Here is a 19,514-nt window from a genome sequence, read left to right as displayed (position 1 = left end):
GGACTCCGCTAAGGCTGCCCTTTGTCACCGATTCTCTTCATAATTTTTATGGACAGAATTTCTAGGCGCAGCCGAGGCGTTGAGGGGGTCCGGTTTGGGGACCTGAGCATCGTGTCTTTGCTTTTTGCAGATGACGTGGTGCTGTTGGCTTCTTCAGGCCGTGATCTCCAGCTCTCGCTGGAACGTTTCGCAGCCGAGTGTGAAGCGGTCGGGATGAGGGTCAGCACCTCCAAATCCGAGTCCATGGTCCTCGGTCGGAAAAGGGTGGAATGCCCTCTCCGGATCGGGGATGAGATCCTGCCCCAAGTGGAGGAGTTCAAGTATCTTGGAGTCTTGTTCACGAGTGAGGGGAGGATGGAGCGCGAGATCGACAGGCGGATCGGTGCAGCGTCGGCAGTAATGCGGACCCTGTACCGGTCCGTTGAGGTGAAGAGAGAGCTGAGCAAAAAGGCAAAGCTCTCAATTTACCGGTGGATTTACGCTCCTACCCTCACCTATGGTCACGAGCTATGGGTCGTGACCGAAAGAACGAGATCCCGGATACAAGCGGCCGAAATGAGTTTTCTCCGCAGGATGTCCGGGCTCTCCCTTAGAGATAGGGTGAGAAGTTCGGTCATCCGGGAGAGACTCGGAGTAGAGCCGCTACTCCTCCACGTTGAGAGGAGCCAGATGAGGTGGCTCGGGCATCTTATCAGGATGCCTCCTGGACGCTTCCCTGGGGAGGTGTTCCGGGCATGTCCCACCGATAGGAGACGACCCAGGACGCGCTGGAGAGACTATGTCTCTCAGCTGGCCTGGGAACGCCTTGGGATCCCCCGGGATGAGCTGGATGAAGTGGCTGGGGAGAGGGAAGTCTGGGAGTCCCTCCTAAAGCTGCTGCCCCCGCGACCCAACCCCGGATAAGCGGAAGAAGATGGATGGATGGATGGATGGATGGATGGATGGATGGATGGATGGATGGATGGATGGATGGATGGATGGATGGATGGATGGATGGATGGATGGATGGATTGATGGATGGATGGATGGATGGATGGATGGATGGATGGATGGATGGATGGATGGATGGATAATTCTTACCTGTTTAATGTGACTTCTGTGTCTGAACTTCGCTGCAGATCTTCCCTATGTCAGGGCTGTAGGAAGTGACTTTGATCTTCATACAGGCCTGTAGGCTCTCATCTACGAGGCGGGAATGGCATTTGTTCTTTACGAAGTTCATGCTTGAGAACAATTGCTCGCATAAGTATGTTGAGATGGACAAGACTCCAAATGCATACTTTTCCATGTTAATATACGTGGCAGGAATGGCACTCCATGTTTCAAATCAAGTTTGGCGGGGTGAGGGAGTTTCTCCATTTCTCCATTTGTGCTCTTTAACGTGTAGCCTTCTGACGGGCGACTTCTTCAATATCCGCCGTCAGTGATTTGAACTTATTAACCCATAAATCTTTATCCGCTATGTCTGCCAGTTCAATTTCTAGATCAGGCTTACTTACTCCAGTGAATGCAACTGTGTTCAGCAGGGACGGGTCGATGTCCAGCGGTGTGATAGGGAAAGAGCATACAGGTAAGCCAGCGTCGTTGGCGGTGAATGCAAATAAATAAGTCCACGCTGAATTAAACTCTCTATTTTCTTCCAAAACTTTCCTTTTTTGTTTTTTTTTCATGGCTATTCAGGGTTCACAACTTCGCACACAGGTTCGCACTGCTGGCTGAGCAGAAAACCCGAAGAGGACAGGAGAGCCCTGACATAGACTTGTCAAGGACGGTCCTAATTTTATGTTTATTTTTAAAGCTCAGCTAAATGTTTTATTTTAAAGTGGGCTTTTTGTTATATTCAGTGGTTATAACAGCTAAAATAATTAAAAAAAAAAGATGAGAACTTTTAAAAGTTTACAATTTCTGTTATTTTGTGCGGCTCCCTACAATATTTTTTTGGCAGACAAGGGGTCAAAATAGCACTTTTGATAATAAAGGTTGCAGACCCCTGTATAGGGTAACCGACAACCTGCTAATAAGCCTCTCTCTCTCTCTCTCTCTCGCTCGCTCTCTCTCTCGCTCTCGCTCTCTCGCTCGCTCTAACTTGACACAAACTGAATCAAATCAGACTTTATTTTAAATTTGTCACAAATGAATGATTGTACAAATAAATTGGTAAACAATAAGAACAAGTCACCTTCCCTAATGGACTTAGATTAACAGTGAAACTATTGAAAAATCAACTTATTATTTTACTATTTTAGCTTCAAGTCACATTTGAAAACAGAGTTCAATAAACTTGTACTTTTTGTTATTTAGCAAACATTTTACTAAATGTGATGATATAGTACAGTGTATAATATGATCCGTGTTAATTATGTATATATTATAATAATAAATGAGAACAATAAATGATAGTTGAGGGCATGGCTGGGGATGTGGGACCGCTTTTCCTGAATCTCCCTACACATTAACTGAGGTGATGCTGATGTCACCGTCGATCTCCAACTCTGAAATGTGCTGCAGGTGAGTGAAACGATGCCTGTAGGTGTGAGCTTGCATTCCGTTCGCCATGATCCTGAAGGAATGCTTCTCACAACAGATGGTTAGCTAAAAAAAAAAAAAAAAACCCACACTTTTGTTGTTACACAGTCAAATTTCTATTTTCAAGATAAGAACAAAATAACTTGGAGTGGATTGCAAATCACCACTGAGATGGCAAATGTAAATAAGGAGTATGAATAATAGTGATAGTATTCTATACATTTTTACAAAGCCAACTTAATGATAATGATGATAACAATAATAATTCATGCAAGACAGTCCGATTTAGGATATTTTAATGCTAGAAGTGACTGTGCTATCATGTGACTTTACATGACACATGACACAGTATAATACAGATGATGGAAAAGCTATGGGCAGATAACAATGGAGTAACATACCGTGAAAGGCTGTTCCTTGTGAAAGGGCATTGGACCATCACGTTCCTCTGAGTCCCACTTTTCCCCGTGTTTGGTGTTTCGAACCACAACGTTCTCATTGAAACGTGGATTATAATGTAGAGCAATGCCAGTGGGATGGTTCAGGTTAACATTGAATCTGAGATGAAAAATGGAAAAGATTTGATGGACATCATAGGTTATCATATATCTCTAAATCTGATTTTCAGGCACCTTGCTGAGTGGTCACTTTGAGTTGTCATGGTCCAAAAGTCATACAAGATACATCTTACAGGATTTTTTCTCCACTTACATAGCAAATATTTGTTCTATTGAAATGCTATGACATTTACTAAAACATTACATGTTCTTTAGCAAAAGCGTTATTGTCATGCGCCTGCTCTCCGAGCACCCAGGTCAGCGCCCTGCTTCCGTTTACATGGGACACAGCCACACCCCCAGAACAATCAGCGCTCATTGCCTGACACCTATTTTTTGTTTACTGATCACCACACCTGCTCCCGGCTCATCAACTCCCCTATTTAAACCCCACACACAAGTGAGTCATTGCCAGTGCCTGACACCTGTTGGTTCCTTGTGTCTGTTGGCCTTCTTGGTTGTTTTCAGTGGCCAACCTTGTTGCTCGTTCAAACTGATTGACTACGCCCGAACGCCGCCTGCCCCAACCAATTGCCCGTCTCAGACCACAAATTCACTTCACGTCCTGCTCGCTTTTTGGTGCGACCTACTGCCCGTTCTCGACTACGTCAACACCTCGCCCTTCTGCCACGCTGCGCTGCAACGCACCCGCTTTCCACTTCCACTCTCCCTCATTTCAATAAACAAAGCGTGACACTCTTGGTCGTTCTGCCTGATTTGTTACAGTTATCTTAAGTTTGTTCCCCCTTTTAAATATCCAAACAAATTGAAAGCCAAACATTCTCCAGAGTGAGTTTAGTGCAGATTCAAAATTTCCGTGTAATTCTATACTGTATTAAACATATAGTCATAGTACGCACTCATTTTGGGGACAATGAACAGTTTTGAACCGCAGTTCACTTTTGTTCAAGGATGCCAGGTTTTCTTTTTTGTTTGGGGAAACAAAAGAACTAGTATGAACTTTTCATTTATTTAACAATGAACTTAGTTCATAAAATTCCAATTATGAACTATGAACTGATCAAATTCATTTTAAAATTTGTGAACTGAACTTTAAACTAGTTCATGTAGAAAAAGAACTTTCGCAACACTGATGGATCGGCACAACAATTAATCTAAACCACTAATCCTCATCAGCCTATCGCAGCTGTCTTTGGGCTTTTAACGTGTTAAAAAATGAAGCTTTTTAACTGATGATGGCTCACCTTGTGGCTTTAGGGTGAACAGTTCCTTGGATAGTAATGAGTCGTCCCGTCTTAAATCCTCCACTGATGATGGCCTTGTATGGAACACTCTATAAACATAACAGTAGTCAGCAAAACAAAATAACAAGCGAAGTGAATTTTTGTTTCATTGTCATTATTTAACAGTAACACTTTCTACAGTACACAAGCCTTGGATGTCCAGCTGTCTCAAAAAATACTATTACAAATGTACTTTAATATTGTGTGTGCAACTCTGCTGTACATGACTGTAAAATAGTTTTAACAGACTCACAAAGAATGCGGGAACAAATCCTGGTTGTGATGGAAATCCAGGTTGCGGGGGGAATCCTGGACAAGGTGGAAATCCTGCCTGGTTTGGATATGTTACATGTGAAGGAAAGGTGGGCTGAGGAGGAAATCTGGGCTGGGCAGGAAATGCTGGCTGTCCAGGGAACTAAAAGCAATACATAAGTGGTTAGACTCAAAATTGCTTGAGTAAATTTATGAGTTTTTAATCATGTTGTTACCATTGGGTTACTGAAGGTTATGGAGGAAATGTCCACTTTTCCATCAATTGCAATGGTATTCACTTGAAAAAATGAAATACGATGTTTATACTCCATGAAGTGAGTGCCATTGATGTTCAACTAGAGGCGAAAAATATGAAATTATAAACTACTTTGTACTGCAGGGACAAATTTGTCAAAATTATGACGAAAAGGTTTTAACCTGGTAGGAATCGCTGGTGACTGTGATGAGCAGGTTGAAGGCAGAACCGGTGGGTAAAGGAAAGTTTTGCTTTCTTTCTTCTGTACCCCAACGACCATGCTGGAAGGTATTGGCAACAACATAGCCAGGAAGACTGTCATACCGTGGGTTGAAATGGAGCGCAATGTCCGCATTTGTATTAGAGCCGCACTGTAAATTCACATGTAACCTAAAAAAGCAACAACAGCAACATAGCAGTTGACAAAGCTTTCACGTAGCTGGTTGTACAACTGTGTTTGTATCGCTGAAAATGCAGATACTGAAATAAGGAGAGGGTTTAACCTGTCAGCTCCAGGTTGGACCCATCCACTGATGGTGATGGATTTGCCCACCTGGAGACCACCATTAATGGAACCAGTGAAGGGAATTCTCTATAAGGGGAACGGTTTCTGGGTTAAATAAATCAAAATGCAAAACAAAAAAATGATGCACAAGGCTGCGCATTAACATTTGCACTGGTAGTGAACAAACAAAAGTGGGCGTCAGTATGTGTACCTGTGTTCTAAAATACCGTTAAATCGCTGTTTTTTTCAGCGGGAAATTGTAGCACTGAGATACTTTTTAAATACAGTTCTCTCACATAAGTGCCAATGTTGGTTCATTTTACCCTCCCTTTAGGTATTACCTACCAAACTGCAACCGTACGTCCAGTGGGTAGATTCTGTTCTGTTCTATATAATTCGGAAGATTGAGAGGTATAATAAATGTCATGTATGAAATGCGGAACAAAACATGTCTTTTTTTCTCCCAACCTTCTGCCGCAACCCGACACTTACTTCATAAGCACTGTCGTCAGTCACAAACTGTTAAACTGCTGAAGGCGCGCAAAGACAACCGAGTGAGTACGTAACTGAATGTTAAAATACTCAAACCAGGAGAAGCGACGACTGACACAGCAAGGCCCTTGAGTAACGGGACAAATTCCAACCCCCTCCCTCTCCTCTCAAATGCGTCACAAGAAAAGACTGGTGTCAAAATAAATTCAACAAACAAAAGCCTATTTCTCTTACCGGATTATAAAACTGCTGAGGGAAAGCCATCATACAAGGCGGTGTACAGTCGAGTTCGCTTTTTGTGTCGCTGTGAGGATTGTTGCTCATGTATCAATTCCGCTTAAAAGTTTCGATTTTGTGTAAGTGGGCGGTCCTCAACATGCTGGCGTTTTAAGCGATTCTTTATTCAGGAAGGATGTGATGTGAGTGAGACGACATAACATAACTCCTTTTCTGGATAAAAAAAAATATTTAAAAAACCTATGTGTATGTAACTGATCTGATTAAATTGTAAGATATGTTCCGTCTGATATGTGCCGTTGGCCGTAAAATGTGTGGCCCCCTTCTGTGAGAAATCGGACAGTACAGCAAAATGCAGGGTGAAGCAGACTTCAATGCTGAGGGGAAGGGGAATGGTGGAGAGCTGGACCGGCGAACGAGCGAGGCTGCGCTCGTCGGGTGTCGGTAGTCTACGTGCGTGAAGCTGGCCCCCCCACCCACGCAAAATTTAAGGAAAATAGTCGGATTCGTTTGTGCTTCGTTTTTGCCGGTTTGTGCAGCAAAAATTATCGTTTGTGCTGCTATGGTTTTTTAGTTATGAACGATTATTTTATAGGTCATCCATAGTTCACCCAGCCCCCCCTTTCCCCCCCAAATAGACCCAAAATGGTACCGTCCGTTTGTGCTTCGTTTGTACAGCAAAAAAATTCGTTTGTGCTGCTTTCGTTTCGGAGATATTACACATTTATTTTTTAGCGATGACGTCATCGAGCCCCCCCTTTTCCTCTAAATGGACCCAAATTGGTACCGTTCGTTTGTGCTTCGTTTGTGCAGCAATTTTTTTTGTTTGTGTTGCGTCATCTGATGGCGCCGCGGATGGCTGCCATGGTGAGTCGCTCTCTGTTTCTTTGTCTTATTTTGTGTGTTTTCTGTGTCTTCTGCTGTCCATCCCGGATCACTTTTACTAGAGAAGCACTGTTAAACATCGGTCAGTCTTCTTCTGGTATTTTCTCTCCTGTTCTCTCTGATTCAGACTGTTTGTCGGAGATTTTAGCCGGAGCGGCGGTGCTATACAAGCTAGCGCGACGGCGGCGACGCGGAAAACGAGCCGGAGCCCTCGTAAAGCTGAGGCAGAGAGGTTTCCGTTCTGCCCTACCTTCAATTCATCTGGCGAATGTCCGCTCCCTGGCGAACAAGATGGACGAACTGCTGCTCCTCACTTCAAGGAACACGGACTTCAGCAGATCCGCCGCGCTGTGTTTTGTTGAAACGTAGCTTAGCGAACGAACCCCCCACCACGTCATGGAGTTAGCTGGGTTTCGGCTAACGCGTGCAGATCGCAGCGCGGAGCTCTCCGGGAAATCAAAGGGAGGTGGTCTCTGTTTCTACATTAATGAGCGTTGGTGTACCGATGTCATGGTGTTGAAAGAGTTTTGCAGCCCTCTCCTAGAAACACTTTTCATAAACTGCCGGCCGTTCTATTCACCACGGGAGTTCTCCTCGATCGTCATGGCGGCTGTTTACATTCCACCACACGCACATGCGAGTGAAGCCACGCAGATGCTGGCTGACCAGGTGACAGACATGGAGAAACTTCTACCAAATTCACTAATCATTGTTCTGGGTGATCTTAACAGGGCGAACCTCGCACACGAACTCCCCAGATACAGACAACACATAACGTGTCCCACCAGAGGGGCACAGACACTGGACCACTGCTACACCGTAATTAAGGATGCATACCACTCTGTGGCTTGTGCAGCTTTAGGACTCTCGGACCACTGTCTAGTTCATCTGATCCCTGCCTACAGACAGAAACTAAAAACTTCTAAGCCTGTGGTGAGGACTGTAAGGAAATGGACAGTGGAGTCAAGGCAGGACCTCCAAGCCTGCTTTGACTGCACCGATTGGAGAGTTTTTGAAGCTGCAACTTCAGACCTGCATGAACTCACTGACACTGTCACATCATACATCAGTTTTTGTGAGGATCTGTGTGTGCAGATTAAGACCTTCTGCACGTACAACAACGACAAACCTTGGTTTACACCGAACCTTAGGAGGCTGCGCAAAGTCAAGGAGGAGGCCTACAGGAGCGGCGACCGGGACCTGTTCAAGCAGACCAGAAACACACTGAACCGAGAGGTCAGGAAAGCCAGGAGGTGTTACGGGGAGAGCCTGGAGAGACACCTCTCTGCCAATCCTGATCCCTCAACAGTGTGGAAAGGTATGCAGAGCATCACGGGCTTCAAGAAACGAACCCCACGTCCTGTGGAGAGCCCAAGGCTCGCTAACCAGCTAAACAGGTTCTACTGCAGGTTTGATCGGTCCTCCCACACAACGGGACCTCCTGCAGCACAATCCACATACTCACCTCCCCCCACAACTGCTCTGTCCACACCTCCATCACCGTGGTCACGGACTCTCTCTCTTGCAGAGGCCGCGCCCGCACTCCAGATTCGTGAGGAGGAAGTGCACCAGATGTTCCGGAGACAAAAGATCAGGAAGGCACCGGGCCCAGACGGCGTGTCACCTTCCTGCTTGAAAGTCTGCGCTGAGCAGCTGGCGCCCATCTTTGCACGGATCTTCAACCGTTGCCTGGAGCTGTGTGAGGTGCCCTCGTGCTTCAAGAGCTCCACCATCGTTCCAGTGGCCAAGAAGCCCGCCATCACAGGTCTGAATGACTATAGACCTGTTGCACTGACATCTGTGGTCATGAAATCTTTCGAGAGGTTAGTGCTGAACCACCTGAAGGATGTCACGGTCCCCCTGCTGGACCCCCTCCAGTTTGCCTACCGGGCAAACAGGTCTGTGGATGATGCGGTCAACATGGGACTGCACTACATCCTGCAACACCTGGACACCCCAGGAAAGTACGCCAGGATCCTGTTTGTGGACTTCAGCTCGGCGTTCAACACCATCGCTCCTGACATCCTCCAACAGAAGCTCATCCAGCTCGCGGTGCCTGCCTCCACCTGTCAGTGGATCACCAGCTTCCTGACCAACAGGAGACAGCGTGTGAGGCTAGGGAGCATCACATCTGACACCCTGACCACCAATACTGGAGCCCCTCAGCTGCTGTTCTCCCTCTACACCGACGATTTCTCCGCAAGTGACTCTTCTGTGAAGCTCCTGAAGTATGCAGACGACACCACTCTCATCGGACTGATCCAGAACGGTGATGAGACTGCGTACAGACAGGAGGTGGAGCGGCTAGTCCACTGGTGCAGCCAAAACCACCTGGACCTGAACCCGCTCAAGACCGTGGAGATGACAGTGGACTTCAGGCGAGGCCCTTCACCACTTTCACCCCTCACTATCCGCAGTAATACTATTCTCTCATCAGACACCTTCAAGTTCCTGGGAACCACAATCTCTCGGGACCTGAAATGGACCGGCCACATAGACTCTGTCCGGAAGAAGGCCCAGCAGAGGCTGTACTTCCTGAGACAGCTCAAGAAGTTCAACCTGCCGCGGGAGCTGCTGAAGACCTTCTACACTGCCATCATCCAGTCAGTACTCTGCACCTCCATCACTGTCTGGTTTGGATCGGCCTCCAAACAAGAGAAGCACAGACTGCAACGGACAATAAGGACTGCAGAAAAGATAATTGGAATCAACCTCCCATCTATCCAAGACTTGTACCTGTCCAGGACCAGGAAACGTGCAAGTAACATCTCAACAGACCCTTCGCACCCAGGTTGCAGCCTGTTTGAACTACTCCCCTCCGGACGCCGTTATAGAGCTCTGTACACTAAAACCAGCAGACACAGAGACAGCTTCTTCCCCCAGGCTGTCACTCTGATGAACTCACACCACTCTTAGAGTCTCAGAGTCATTACTGTGCAATAACATCCCGCTTTCCACACCTATTTTGTCTACACTGTTTGTACTGTGTGTCCTCTCTGCATCCATTGCAGCCTGGTCATCCTAGAAGAGGGACCCTCCCATCTGTGGTCTCTTCTCAAGGTTTCTCATTTCCCCTAGCTGGAGTTTTGAGTTTTTCCTCTCCCTCTTGGGAGTTTAAGACCAGGGGATGTTTGAGAATATCTTTCATTTTTCACATGTCCTGAGTGTTGTTGTTAGTCACCTAAATGTTGAACAGAGGCTGTGATTTACCGAAGTCAAATTCCTTGTTTGACACGCTCAAACATGGCGAATAAAAAACTCTTGAATCTTAAATCTTGAATCTTCCGTTTCGGAGATATTGGGCATTTAATTTCTAGCGATGACGTCACCGTGAACTTGGCCCCCCCTTTTTCTCCAAATGGACCCAAAATGGTACCGTTCGTTTGTGCTTCGTTTGTGCAGCAAAAAGTTTTGTTTGTGCTGCTTCCGTTTCGGAGATATTAGGCATTTAATTTCTTGCTATGACGTCACCGTGAACTTGGCCCCCCCCTTTTTCTCCAAATGGACCCAAAATGGTACCGTTCGTTTGTGCTTCGTTTGTGCTCGTTTGTGCAGCAAAAAGTTTCGTTTGTGCTGCTTCCGTTTCGGAGATATTACACATTTATTTAATAGCGATGACGTCACGTAGCCCCGCCCCCCTATTTTCTTCCAAATGGACCCAAAATAAAATAGTGCCGTTCGTTTGGGCTTCGTTTATGCTGGTTTGTGCTGCAAAAAGTTTCGTTTGTGCTGCTACGGTTTTGCAGATATTACACATTTAATTTATAGTGATGACGTCACTGTATTTCGTCGCGAATTTCAAGCTCCTGGACTGGAATGCTCCTGATGTACGTAGGACGAATACAAGGTAAATATGTTCTTCGTCTTTTTTTCTTCTTTTCATCTTGCAGAAAGCTTTCACTGCGGGAAATGGCTTTTGGTACGAGGATATTTCTGTACTTATTTTTTTATTGTGCTTATTGATTAATTCCCTTGTTATCATTATGCCTATATGATCATTATTTTCAATTAAATCTGACGTGTAAAAGGTTCACTGCAACCTGGTGAGTCTGTTTGTTCCAAAACATTAATTAATGCAACAATTAATACATGTATGTGAAATTGATGACAGCCAGAAAAAGAAACTTGAAAACGTGAAAAAATAACTTTCTTTGTCAAAGGGAACATCATCAACATTTTTTTACAACAATTCAAACAATGTATCACTGCAATGTGTAGACCACAGCATGCGGGAAGATTTTAGAATTTACTGATGCTGCTTTCACTCTACTTCCCAGGTCATTATAGATCTCCCAGGCATATGCAGTCCTCCTGCAGTATGCCACATAATGGCCAAGAGAATCCTGGGTCAGTCCTGGTTCAAAGCCAATGATAGCTCTTAAAGTAAATGTCTTCTCTTTTAGCTCCAGACTGGAGGGAAATTCAAGCAAGGAAACTTCCTTGCAACTGCTACCAAGGTCAGTGTCAATCCACACAAACTCTCCCAGATTGTAGCTGTGAGTGACATTACCTGAACACAGAGCCTTACCTGTACTGTCATCCTGTGTTTCGAATGAAGACGGACACTGGGAAGGGTTTTCTATTGGCCTGAGGCAGAGAGAGTCAGGAAGACTGAGTCCCTCTTCAGCAGCAGTCTGAAGAGAAGCCATGCCACAGGTCTGCAGGACAGCAATGTTTACACAAACAAATGAAACTTGCCTTGTTACTTGTTGGCTTAAACTGCAGTACTGTGAGGAGCATTGTTTTATCAAATGAACCGCGGCCGCTTTGAAGAAATGATGCGCTCGTCCCAAGCGGCACGTTGCTTGTGTTATGTACTTTTATTTTATTTTAGATGTTCCTCATTGCACTCTCAATTACAGTGGAGATGTGGCATTGTGCATCAATTTGGAGAGCACCAGAGGTCAGGAGGACAGGTTTGAATATTTCCCCCAGCAGTTCTGCCCTCTGTGAGTATACCTGTTGGTTCACACCCTGTGTTGTGATGGTTTTCACCAGGTGGAGGAATTGGTTCCCATGTTCATAGTTCAGAACAGTCTTTTCAAATGAAAAACTTTCACAGAAAGAACAGCATAAGCATTGCAAGACAGAATCAAATGCACAGGTATTGAGCACAAACACTTTTGATGTGCGAAGTTTAACAGGCTGTTGATGGTTCCCGTTTTTCAACAATGGTATCTTGACTTTTTTCCAGCCCACTCGTGTATCAATATGCAGCCATTCAGGACAAGGAGAAAGATATGACGTGATCTTTCTTTTCTTCGGTGGGACGGCTAAACCTCTCCAGTTTTCAACTGCACTGTCAGTAGATGCATCTGGCTCCGCTTCAGGATGAGATTTTTTTTCCCTTTTGTTTACTACTTCAGTTTGAGAAGTACTGCAGACGTTGTCAGGCTCTTTGACAGTCGTGGTATCACACTCATCCTTTTCACTTTTTTGTTTTGCAAAGCAAATCCGCATGTTTCCTTCAATGAAGGAAAGATGACGAGCAACAAACCGGTCCACACGAATGGGTAGGCTTTCATGCTTGAAAAGGCCTTTTTTTATGTTTTTGAACTCTGCTTCAACAGCTGCGGAACTTGCAGTGATGCTGGTGCTTTTGAAGAGAGGGACCATTATTGCTGTCCAGAGTGGCAAGTAACTTCCAAGTCTTGTTATTTGGGGAATAATCTCAGGGAGGAAGTGGATGTTGTCTCTATCCCCATCAGCCATGGCAAGTGACCTGCTCTCCTCACATATTTCTGTCACCCACTGTCGGACATTAGTCTGGATGTGTTGGTTTAATGCATCACCTGGTTCTTGTCCCTCAGCTTCCTCATCTGAAATGGCGACAAATTCCTCCGCGATTTGCGCTCTCAAGTATTTCTTGCACTTTTCTGATGGGATAGGGGCTCCAGAACTGTCATTACCCTCTGTGCCACAATGGTGATAGCACGGAGAAGTTCTTTTGCATGTTGCAAACATTGTGACTTAAGAAGCTGTGCTATTGACCTGACAAAGAAATCCTTAACACGAGGTCTTTTGTTTTTCAGGCAGTCCCATCGGCAGATCATCTTAATACAGTGTGCTACATCTACCCTGACAAAACATGGGGGTAGATGTCCAGGCTGATTCCCATGTGAAATGTTAAAGCACTCATTGATGTAGCTCTTCAAATCAGGATGAGGGGTAAAAGCTTTGACTAGAGCTCCAAGAATTGCCAGAGAAAAGTCACATACTGCTTCTTTAGGAACAGATGCACCTGCATGGATCCATTCCTTCAGCCACTGTGTGATAGCGTTAATATCATGCTTCTCTGACAACATCTGCACGACTGGGACACTGGAGCTGGTATGCCCTGTCATAACACCCTGATACAGGAAGGTATGGCCGGACAAGTCATTCGGCCTCATCAGTTTTTTTAACTATTGAGCCCGTGCACGGGGTTAATGAAGATGTATGATTATAATCATGCAAACAAATTTGTTTTGCGGCACAATAGATTGGTACCATTTTGGGTTCATTTGGAGGTTACGTCATCGCTAGAAATTAGATGCCTAATATATCCGAAACGGAAGCAGCACAAACGAAACTTTTTGCTGCACAAACCAGCACAAACGAAAGGCACCAATTTGGGTTCATTTGGAGGAAAAGGGGGGGCTGGATGACGTCATCGCTAAAAAATGAATGTGTAATATCTCCGAAACGAAACCGGCACAAACGAATTTTTTTGCTGCACAAACCAGCACAAACGAAGCACAAACGGACGGTACCATTTTGGGTCCATTTGGGGGGAAAGGGGGGGCTGGGTGAACTCTGGTTGACCTATAGAATAATCGTTCATAACTAAAAAACCATAGCAGCACAAACGATGATTTTTGCTGCACAAACCGGCACAAACGAAGCACAAACGAATCAGACTATTTTCCTTCATTTTTGCGAGATTGGGGGGGCCAAGTTCACGCAGGTGGTAGTCTGATGGTAAGCCAGGCGTGGACTGGATGCAGACAGGTGGTCTGCAAGGAGAGCAACTGTGGACTGACAAGGTAGAACTAGACAGACAGGACAAGGACCGAATTGTAATGAAACGGGGAGTCAAGCTTACAAGGACCGGTGTGCTAAAGGACATCACAAGACAAGCTGACAAGGGTTGTAGCGCTGGCCGAGCTAATATAGCGTTCCCCATGAGCCCGCGACAGGTGATAGTGATCCTGGTGATTGGGGGGCGTGGCACCGGCGTGTGACTCCTTCAGGTTAAAGATCAACTGAAAGCTTATTGACATTTGTGATAACAACAGGAGCATTGCGACCAAATTCTCGTCACTTGAGTGTGACTGGATTCCCCACCCCTCTTGTTTGGTGTTTTTTTTTCAATTTTTTTTTTTTTTAACCTTTGTAAATATTATCCATTTTCTGTACCGTTCTGTCCCCACGTGGGTCATGGGCGTGCTGGAGCCTATCCCAGCCGTCACTGGGCAGTAGGCAGGGGACACCTTGAAATGGTTGCCAGCCAATCGCAGCTTTGTAAATATTACCTAATTGGCCCGAATATAAAAGGACCCTGATTATAAGACAACCACCTCTTTTTCAAGATTCAAGTTTTAAAAAAGACTTTATGAACACCAAATTTAATTTTTATACAGAAAATAATTACAGTACACCTGAAACAAATGATTATGACAATATATTTTAGAGAAAAAGCATGTTATTTTGCCTCATTCAAATCATGCAAAAACTGTCTATCACATCTTAATATCTGAACATGTAAATATGTAAACTAAAGTGCCATCATATTTGTAAATAAATGGCTTCTGGTTTTTGAAATGTAAATAAGAAAACACTCAATAAAGCACAAGGAATCAAAAACTTGTTTTCGATCGTGCGTACCACTCCGTTCCGAAGTCCCGTTGTCCGAATCAAACCTTTTAACTCCGGAGTTGCTGTTCCTTTGCTGATGACCTAATGCTTCGGCCCCCCCTCGTTTATTCACCCCTCACGAATACCGCCCTAATCAAAGGTTCCTACTACGGTAGTTCACCTCATACTACATCCTCCTTTCTGAGTAGGAATCCTTTTATTTTCAACGTCACTATAATAACCAAACTTTTCATGAAAGTGTTGAGAATATTATAACCAGGGCTGTGGACTCGGACTCGGGGACTCGGACTCGGTCGGACTCGGTCATTTTTGCCGGACTCGGGGACTCGGTCGGACTCGGTCATTTTTGCCGGACTCGGTGCTGATTTTGACCGAGTCCACCGAGTCCGACAATAAAAAAAAACATACGTTCAATTTTATTTTCATCATGCTGCTGAGAATGCGCGTAGGAATACTGTCCACAGCCCTGCTCACGATCAATGCGGCCACGTTGAGTTGCACTTAGGCTAATGTTTACATTATGTACCAATGTCAAGGATGATTATGTCACCCAGCTTATATCATTATTTTGATTTTGATCTAAATTAGCCTTGAATAAAGACTAAGCAGTCACATGAATTAACAGAAAAAATGGACAGCCGGACTCGGACACGGACTCCGTGGTCAAGAGGCCGGACTCGGATTCGGACTCGGTGCAAAAATCCGACCGAGTCCACAGCCCTGATTATAACTTACTATATCTTCCGTAATACACACTCCTTTCAACTACTGAACCATTATCAGTTTCAACTGTGAAATATATGACTAACTACTGAGTAATGTAGTCCTTCAATCCGCTTGGAGGTCGTCTTTCCCTGGTAGGGTAGCGTCTCTCGTTTCCTTGGCTTCGCTGACTCGCATCAACCAGCGTGCTGTGTGTTCTGGTCGGTTCATCAACAACACTGTTGTGCCCGCCCTCAGTCTCTGATTGGACGATTTCAGTCGATGGTGCAATAGGAGTAGTAGAAAGATGTACTGTTTCTCCGCAGGATACCTCCTTGCATCTCGACATGGTATGATCTGGGTGTGTCTGCTGTGGAAACTATTGTCCCTCTTTCGTTCATGTCCTTCACCCAGACATGGTCACCTGGATGCAGACGCGGCAGATCATGTGCTCTGTGTCGAGTGTTGAAATGTCTCTGCTGTTTCTGTCGAGAACTTTGCTCGGTGTTTCTCAATGTTTCCATGTCTGCCCATCTTGGGTCCAGTTGTGAAGGGATAGTTGGAAGTTGCGTTCTTATTCTTCTCCCCATCAGCAACTCAGCTCGACTGTATCCATTTGCCAATGGAGTCGCTCGGTATGCCATTAGAGCTGAATATGGGTCACTGGACTTACTTAGCAGACTCTTCACAGTTCTGACAGCTCGTTCTGCTTCCCCGTTGCTTTGTGGAAACTTTGGACTAGACGTCGCATGTTTGAAACACCAGTCCCGTGAAAACTTTTTGAAACTGTCGGATGCAAATTGTGGCCCATTATCCGTGCGCATTTCCTGTGGTATTCCATGTCGCGCGAATATGGACTTACAATGCTCCACTACTGCTTCAGATGTTGTAGATTTCAGTGGAGCAACTTCAAAAAATCTGGAGAAATAGTCGACAATGAGTAAATATACTTTACTCCCTTTTTGGAATAGATCTGCTCCCACGTTCGACCAAGGCCTCTCTGGGAATTCGGTTGGAATCAATGTCTCTTTATTGACCACTCTTTCCCGAGCACAAACATCACACTTCTCTATGTCATGTTGTATTTGTTTGCTCAATCCTGGCCACCACACTGACTGTTTCGCCCTCTCCCTGCATTTTTGTATTCCCAGATGTCCGTTGTGCAACCTACTCATGATGTCGGAGCGTAGAGCTTCTGGAATCACAATCCGAGGGCCTTTCAACAACAATCTGTCTTGCACACTGAACTCTCCTGAGAATGGCAAGTATGGCTGAACGATAGATGGCGCCGTGAACCTTTCTGGCCACCCTTCAGCACAATATTTTTTTACTTGACTAATCACGACATCGTTGTCTTGATGTTTCTTGATGTCTGCAATTCGGCTGTCAGTTGCTGGCAAACTAGCCATGACAGCGTGCACATACAAGTCAATTTCCTCCTCCTTTAGCTGATCTTCTGAGCTGTTCATCGGTGATCTTGACAACACATCCGCGGTTGCAATACTTTTGCCTGGTACGTGCGAAATGTCATATGAAAACCGCATGAGCCGCATCCTCAGCCGCTGTATGCGTGGTGGAAGATCGTCTAGGTGTTGTGAACCCAGGAGTGGGACCAATGGTTTATGATCCGTTTCCACGTGGAAAGTAGAGCCAATGAGAAACTCTGCAAAGCGTTCACATGCCCATGTTGTGGCCAACGCCTCTTTTTCAATTTGCGCATAGCGCTGCTCTGTAGTAGTAAGGGCGCGTGACGCGTACGCAACTGGTCTTACTTTTCCATCCTGTTTCTGCAGAAGCACTGCTCCTAACCCATATGAGGAGGCATCAGCCGATACCACTGTCTCAGCGTTCGGGTTGTACAATGCAAGTATTGGTGGTGTCGTAAGTTCTTTTTTGATTTCTTCAAAAGCTTTTTGTTGCTGCAATCCCCATGTCCACATGTTAGTCTTCTTGAGTAGATCTCTCAATGGCTTTGTTTTGTCTGCTAAATGTGGTAGGAATTTCCCCAGGTGATTAACCATGGCGAGCTTCTGGTTTCAGTGATGTTTCTCGGCTCCCGCATGGTGGACACCGCTTTCACCTTGTCTGGATCAGCACTCACTCCTGAGGCTCCCACAATCTGCCCCAGAAATTTTATTGTTGACTTGGAAAACTCACATTTGTCATTGAGTGTGACGCCTGCATCCTGGAGCCGTGTTAGTGCTGCATGAAGTCGCCTGTCATGCTCCTCCTGCGTAGCTCCTAGGATAAGCGCGTCATCCATCTGGCACAAAACACCATCCAATCCATCTAGAATTTGTGACATTCTCTTCTGGAAGTGCTCAGGTGCGGAAGATATTCCAAAGCACAATCTGTTATAACAGAATCTCCTGAAAGGTGTAATGAATGTCGTCAACAGAGACGAGCCTTTCGACAGCGCTACTTGCCAAAATCCAGAATTTGCATCCAATTTGGAAAACACTTTGGCGCCGGCAAGTTGTCCTAGTGTCTGTTCCACTGCTGGAAGTGGATGTCGCTCCCTCTGCACAGATTTATTTAGTTCAGTGAGGTCAGAGCATATCCGTACTTTTCCGTTGGGCTTGGGCGCCACTACCATTCCGGCACACCATTCGGTTGGTTCCTCCACCTTACTGATGACGCCTTGTGACTCCATTCTCGCCAACTCCTCCTTCACCTTTGGAAGTAGTGGCAGCGCAACACGTCTTGGCGTAGAGATTGAGAATCGCACTGCATCGGGTTTCAACACAATGTTGTATTCTCCTTCCAATTTCCCTAATCCATTGAACAGGTTGGGAAACTGTTGTTTTACTGTAGCTTTTGAGTCGAGAGTCACTGTATCAAGCCTAGCTACTAACTTCAGTGCATTTAATGCTGGCCGTCCCAATAGTGGGAATCCTAGTTCTTTCATGACATAAATGTCTTGCATTGTTTCCTTGCCATTTTTGTGGAGTTTAGTGTTGAATTTTCCTTCCACCGTTAAAGGTACATTTCCTGGCTCACGCACAACTCTGCTGACGTGCTCCAGCTTTGCCAACTGTCCGTTGTAGAGTTTTGCTGGTATCGCCGTGACATCGGCGCCAGTGTCCATTTTGAATTTTGTGTCTGTGCCACCCATTGATATTGTTACAATCCATGGGTCATCATTTTGGCCATTGCTAAGTGCCCCTAAAAATAAATCATCACTCTCTTGTGTGACATTCATTTCATGCACCATTTTTGTGCGGCATACCTTGGCATAATGTCCTCTTTTCTTGCACAAATTGCATGCTGCTTCTCTTGCTGGACATTGTTGTGGATTGTGTCCTTTCAAACCGCCACATTTCCCACATTTTGTCTGTTTTGGGGTCTCTGAGAACGTCTTTTTAACCAGTCCTCTTTTGTTGCCCTCCCGTACTTTTCCAGCAGGTAGCAGTGTCGGCTCGCTGACGCTGTTTCAGGCTGACGCTGTTGAGTTCAGCGCTTGCTGCTTCCATGTTAAAATTACTTTTCAACATTTCTTGTTGTTTCTTTACTTGCTCACTCTGACGGCACTTTGTCATGGCCCGCTCTAGAGTCAAGTCCGGGTCTAGCTGCAATTGTTCTGAGAGTTTTTTGTCTTTTAATCCGACCACCAATCTGTCTCGGATCATTTCTTCATGCAACGCACCGTAGCCACAATGCTCCGATAGACAGTGAAGTGCAGTAATAAAGCTGTTCACAGTTTCTCCCGCCTCTTGCTGTCGCATATTGAATTTGGCTCGTTCAAAAATGACATTTCTTCTTGAAATAAAGTGTGCATTTAGCCTTTCCCTCACCGTTCCATAGGCGGTCATCTCTCTGTCAGTCAATCTTAATGACGTGAGGATATCCTCGGCCTCTTCTCCCATTGTGTAGATTAAGGCATTTACCTGGTTTCCCTCAGGTTGTGTTTCCAGTCCGGATGCTACACTGAACCTTTCAAAGCGCTTTATCCACTTCGGCCATTCCTCTGGCTTGAACGTGAATTTCTCCGGTGGCGGCAC

The 19,514-nt window shown here is 45.4% G+C and overlaps 1 protein-coding gene across 2 annotated transcripts; it reads right to left on the bottom strand.

Annotated features, from left to right (window-relative positions):
* Window positions 1–2,097: 2,097 nt before the first annotated feature.
* lgals9l3 (lectin, galactoside-binding, soluble, 9 (galectin 9)-like 3) lies at window positions 2,098–6,235 on the bottom strand. Of its 2 annotated transcripts, XM_088380166.1 has the most exons (8): window positions 6,067–6,235; window positions 5,339–5,427; window positions 5,018–5,225; window positions 4,816–4,935; window positions 4,581–4,742; window positions 4,289–4,377; window positions 2,928–3,084; window positions 2,098–2,592 (listed from the first exon to the last, which is right to left on the bottom strand). In XM_088380166.1, exons 1-8 carry the CDS (start codon window positions 6,154–6,156, stop codon window positions 2,446–2,448), a joined length of 1,062 nt encoding a protein of 353 aa, XP_088236292.1. In that variant the 5' UTR covers window positions 6,157–6,235; the 3' UTR covers window positions 2,098–2,445. The 2 variants fall into 2 exon arrangements, with proteins under 2 accessions (XP_088236292.1, XP_088236293.1); XM_088380167.1 differs by lacking the exon at window positions 5,339–5,427 and having other exon boundaries at window positions 5,018–5,116; window positions 6,067–6,203.
* Window positions 6,236–19,514: the final 13,279 nt, after the last annotated feature.

The sequence above is a fragment of the Syngnathus floridae genome, chromosome 7 (genome assembly GCF_059516105.1).
Source record: "Syngnathus floridae isolate MCC-2025c chromosome 7, RoL_Sflo_1.0, whole genome shotgun sequence".
Classification (NCBI taxonomy): Eukaryota; Metazoa; Chordata; class Actinopteri; order Syngnathiformes; family Syngnathidae; genus Syngnathus; species Syngnathus floridae.
The sequence above is the reverse complement of the archived record's forward strand: the minus strand, read 5'-3'. Positions and strand labels throughout refer to the sequence as shown.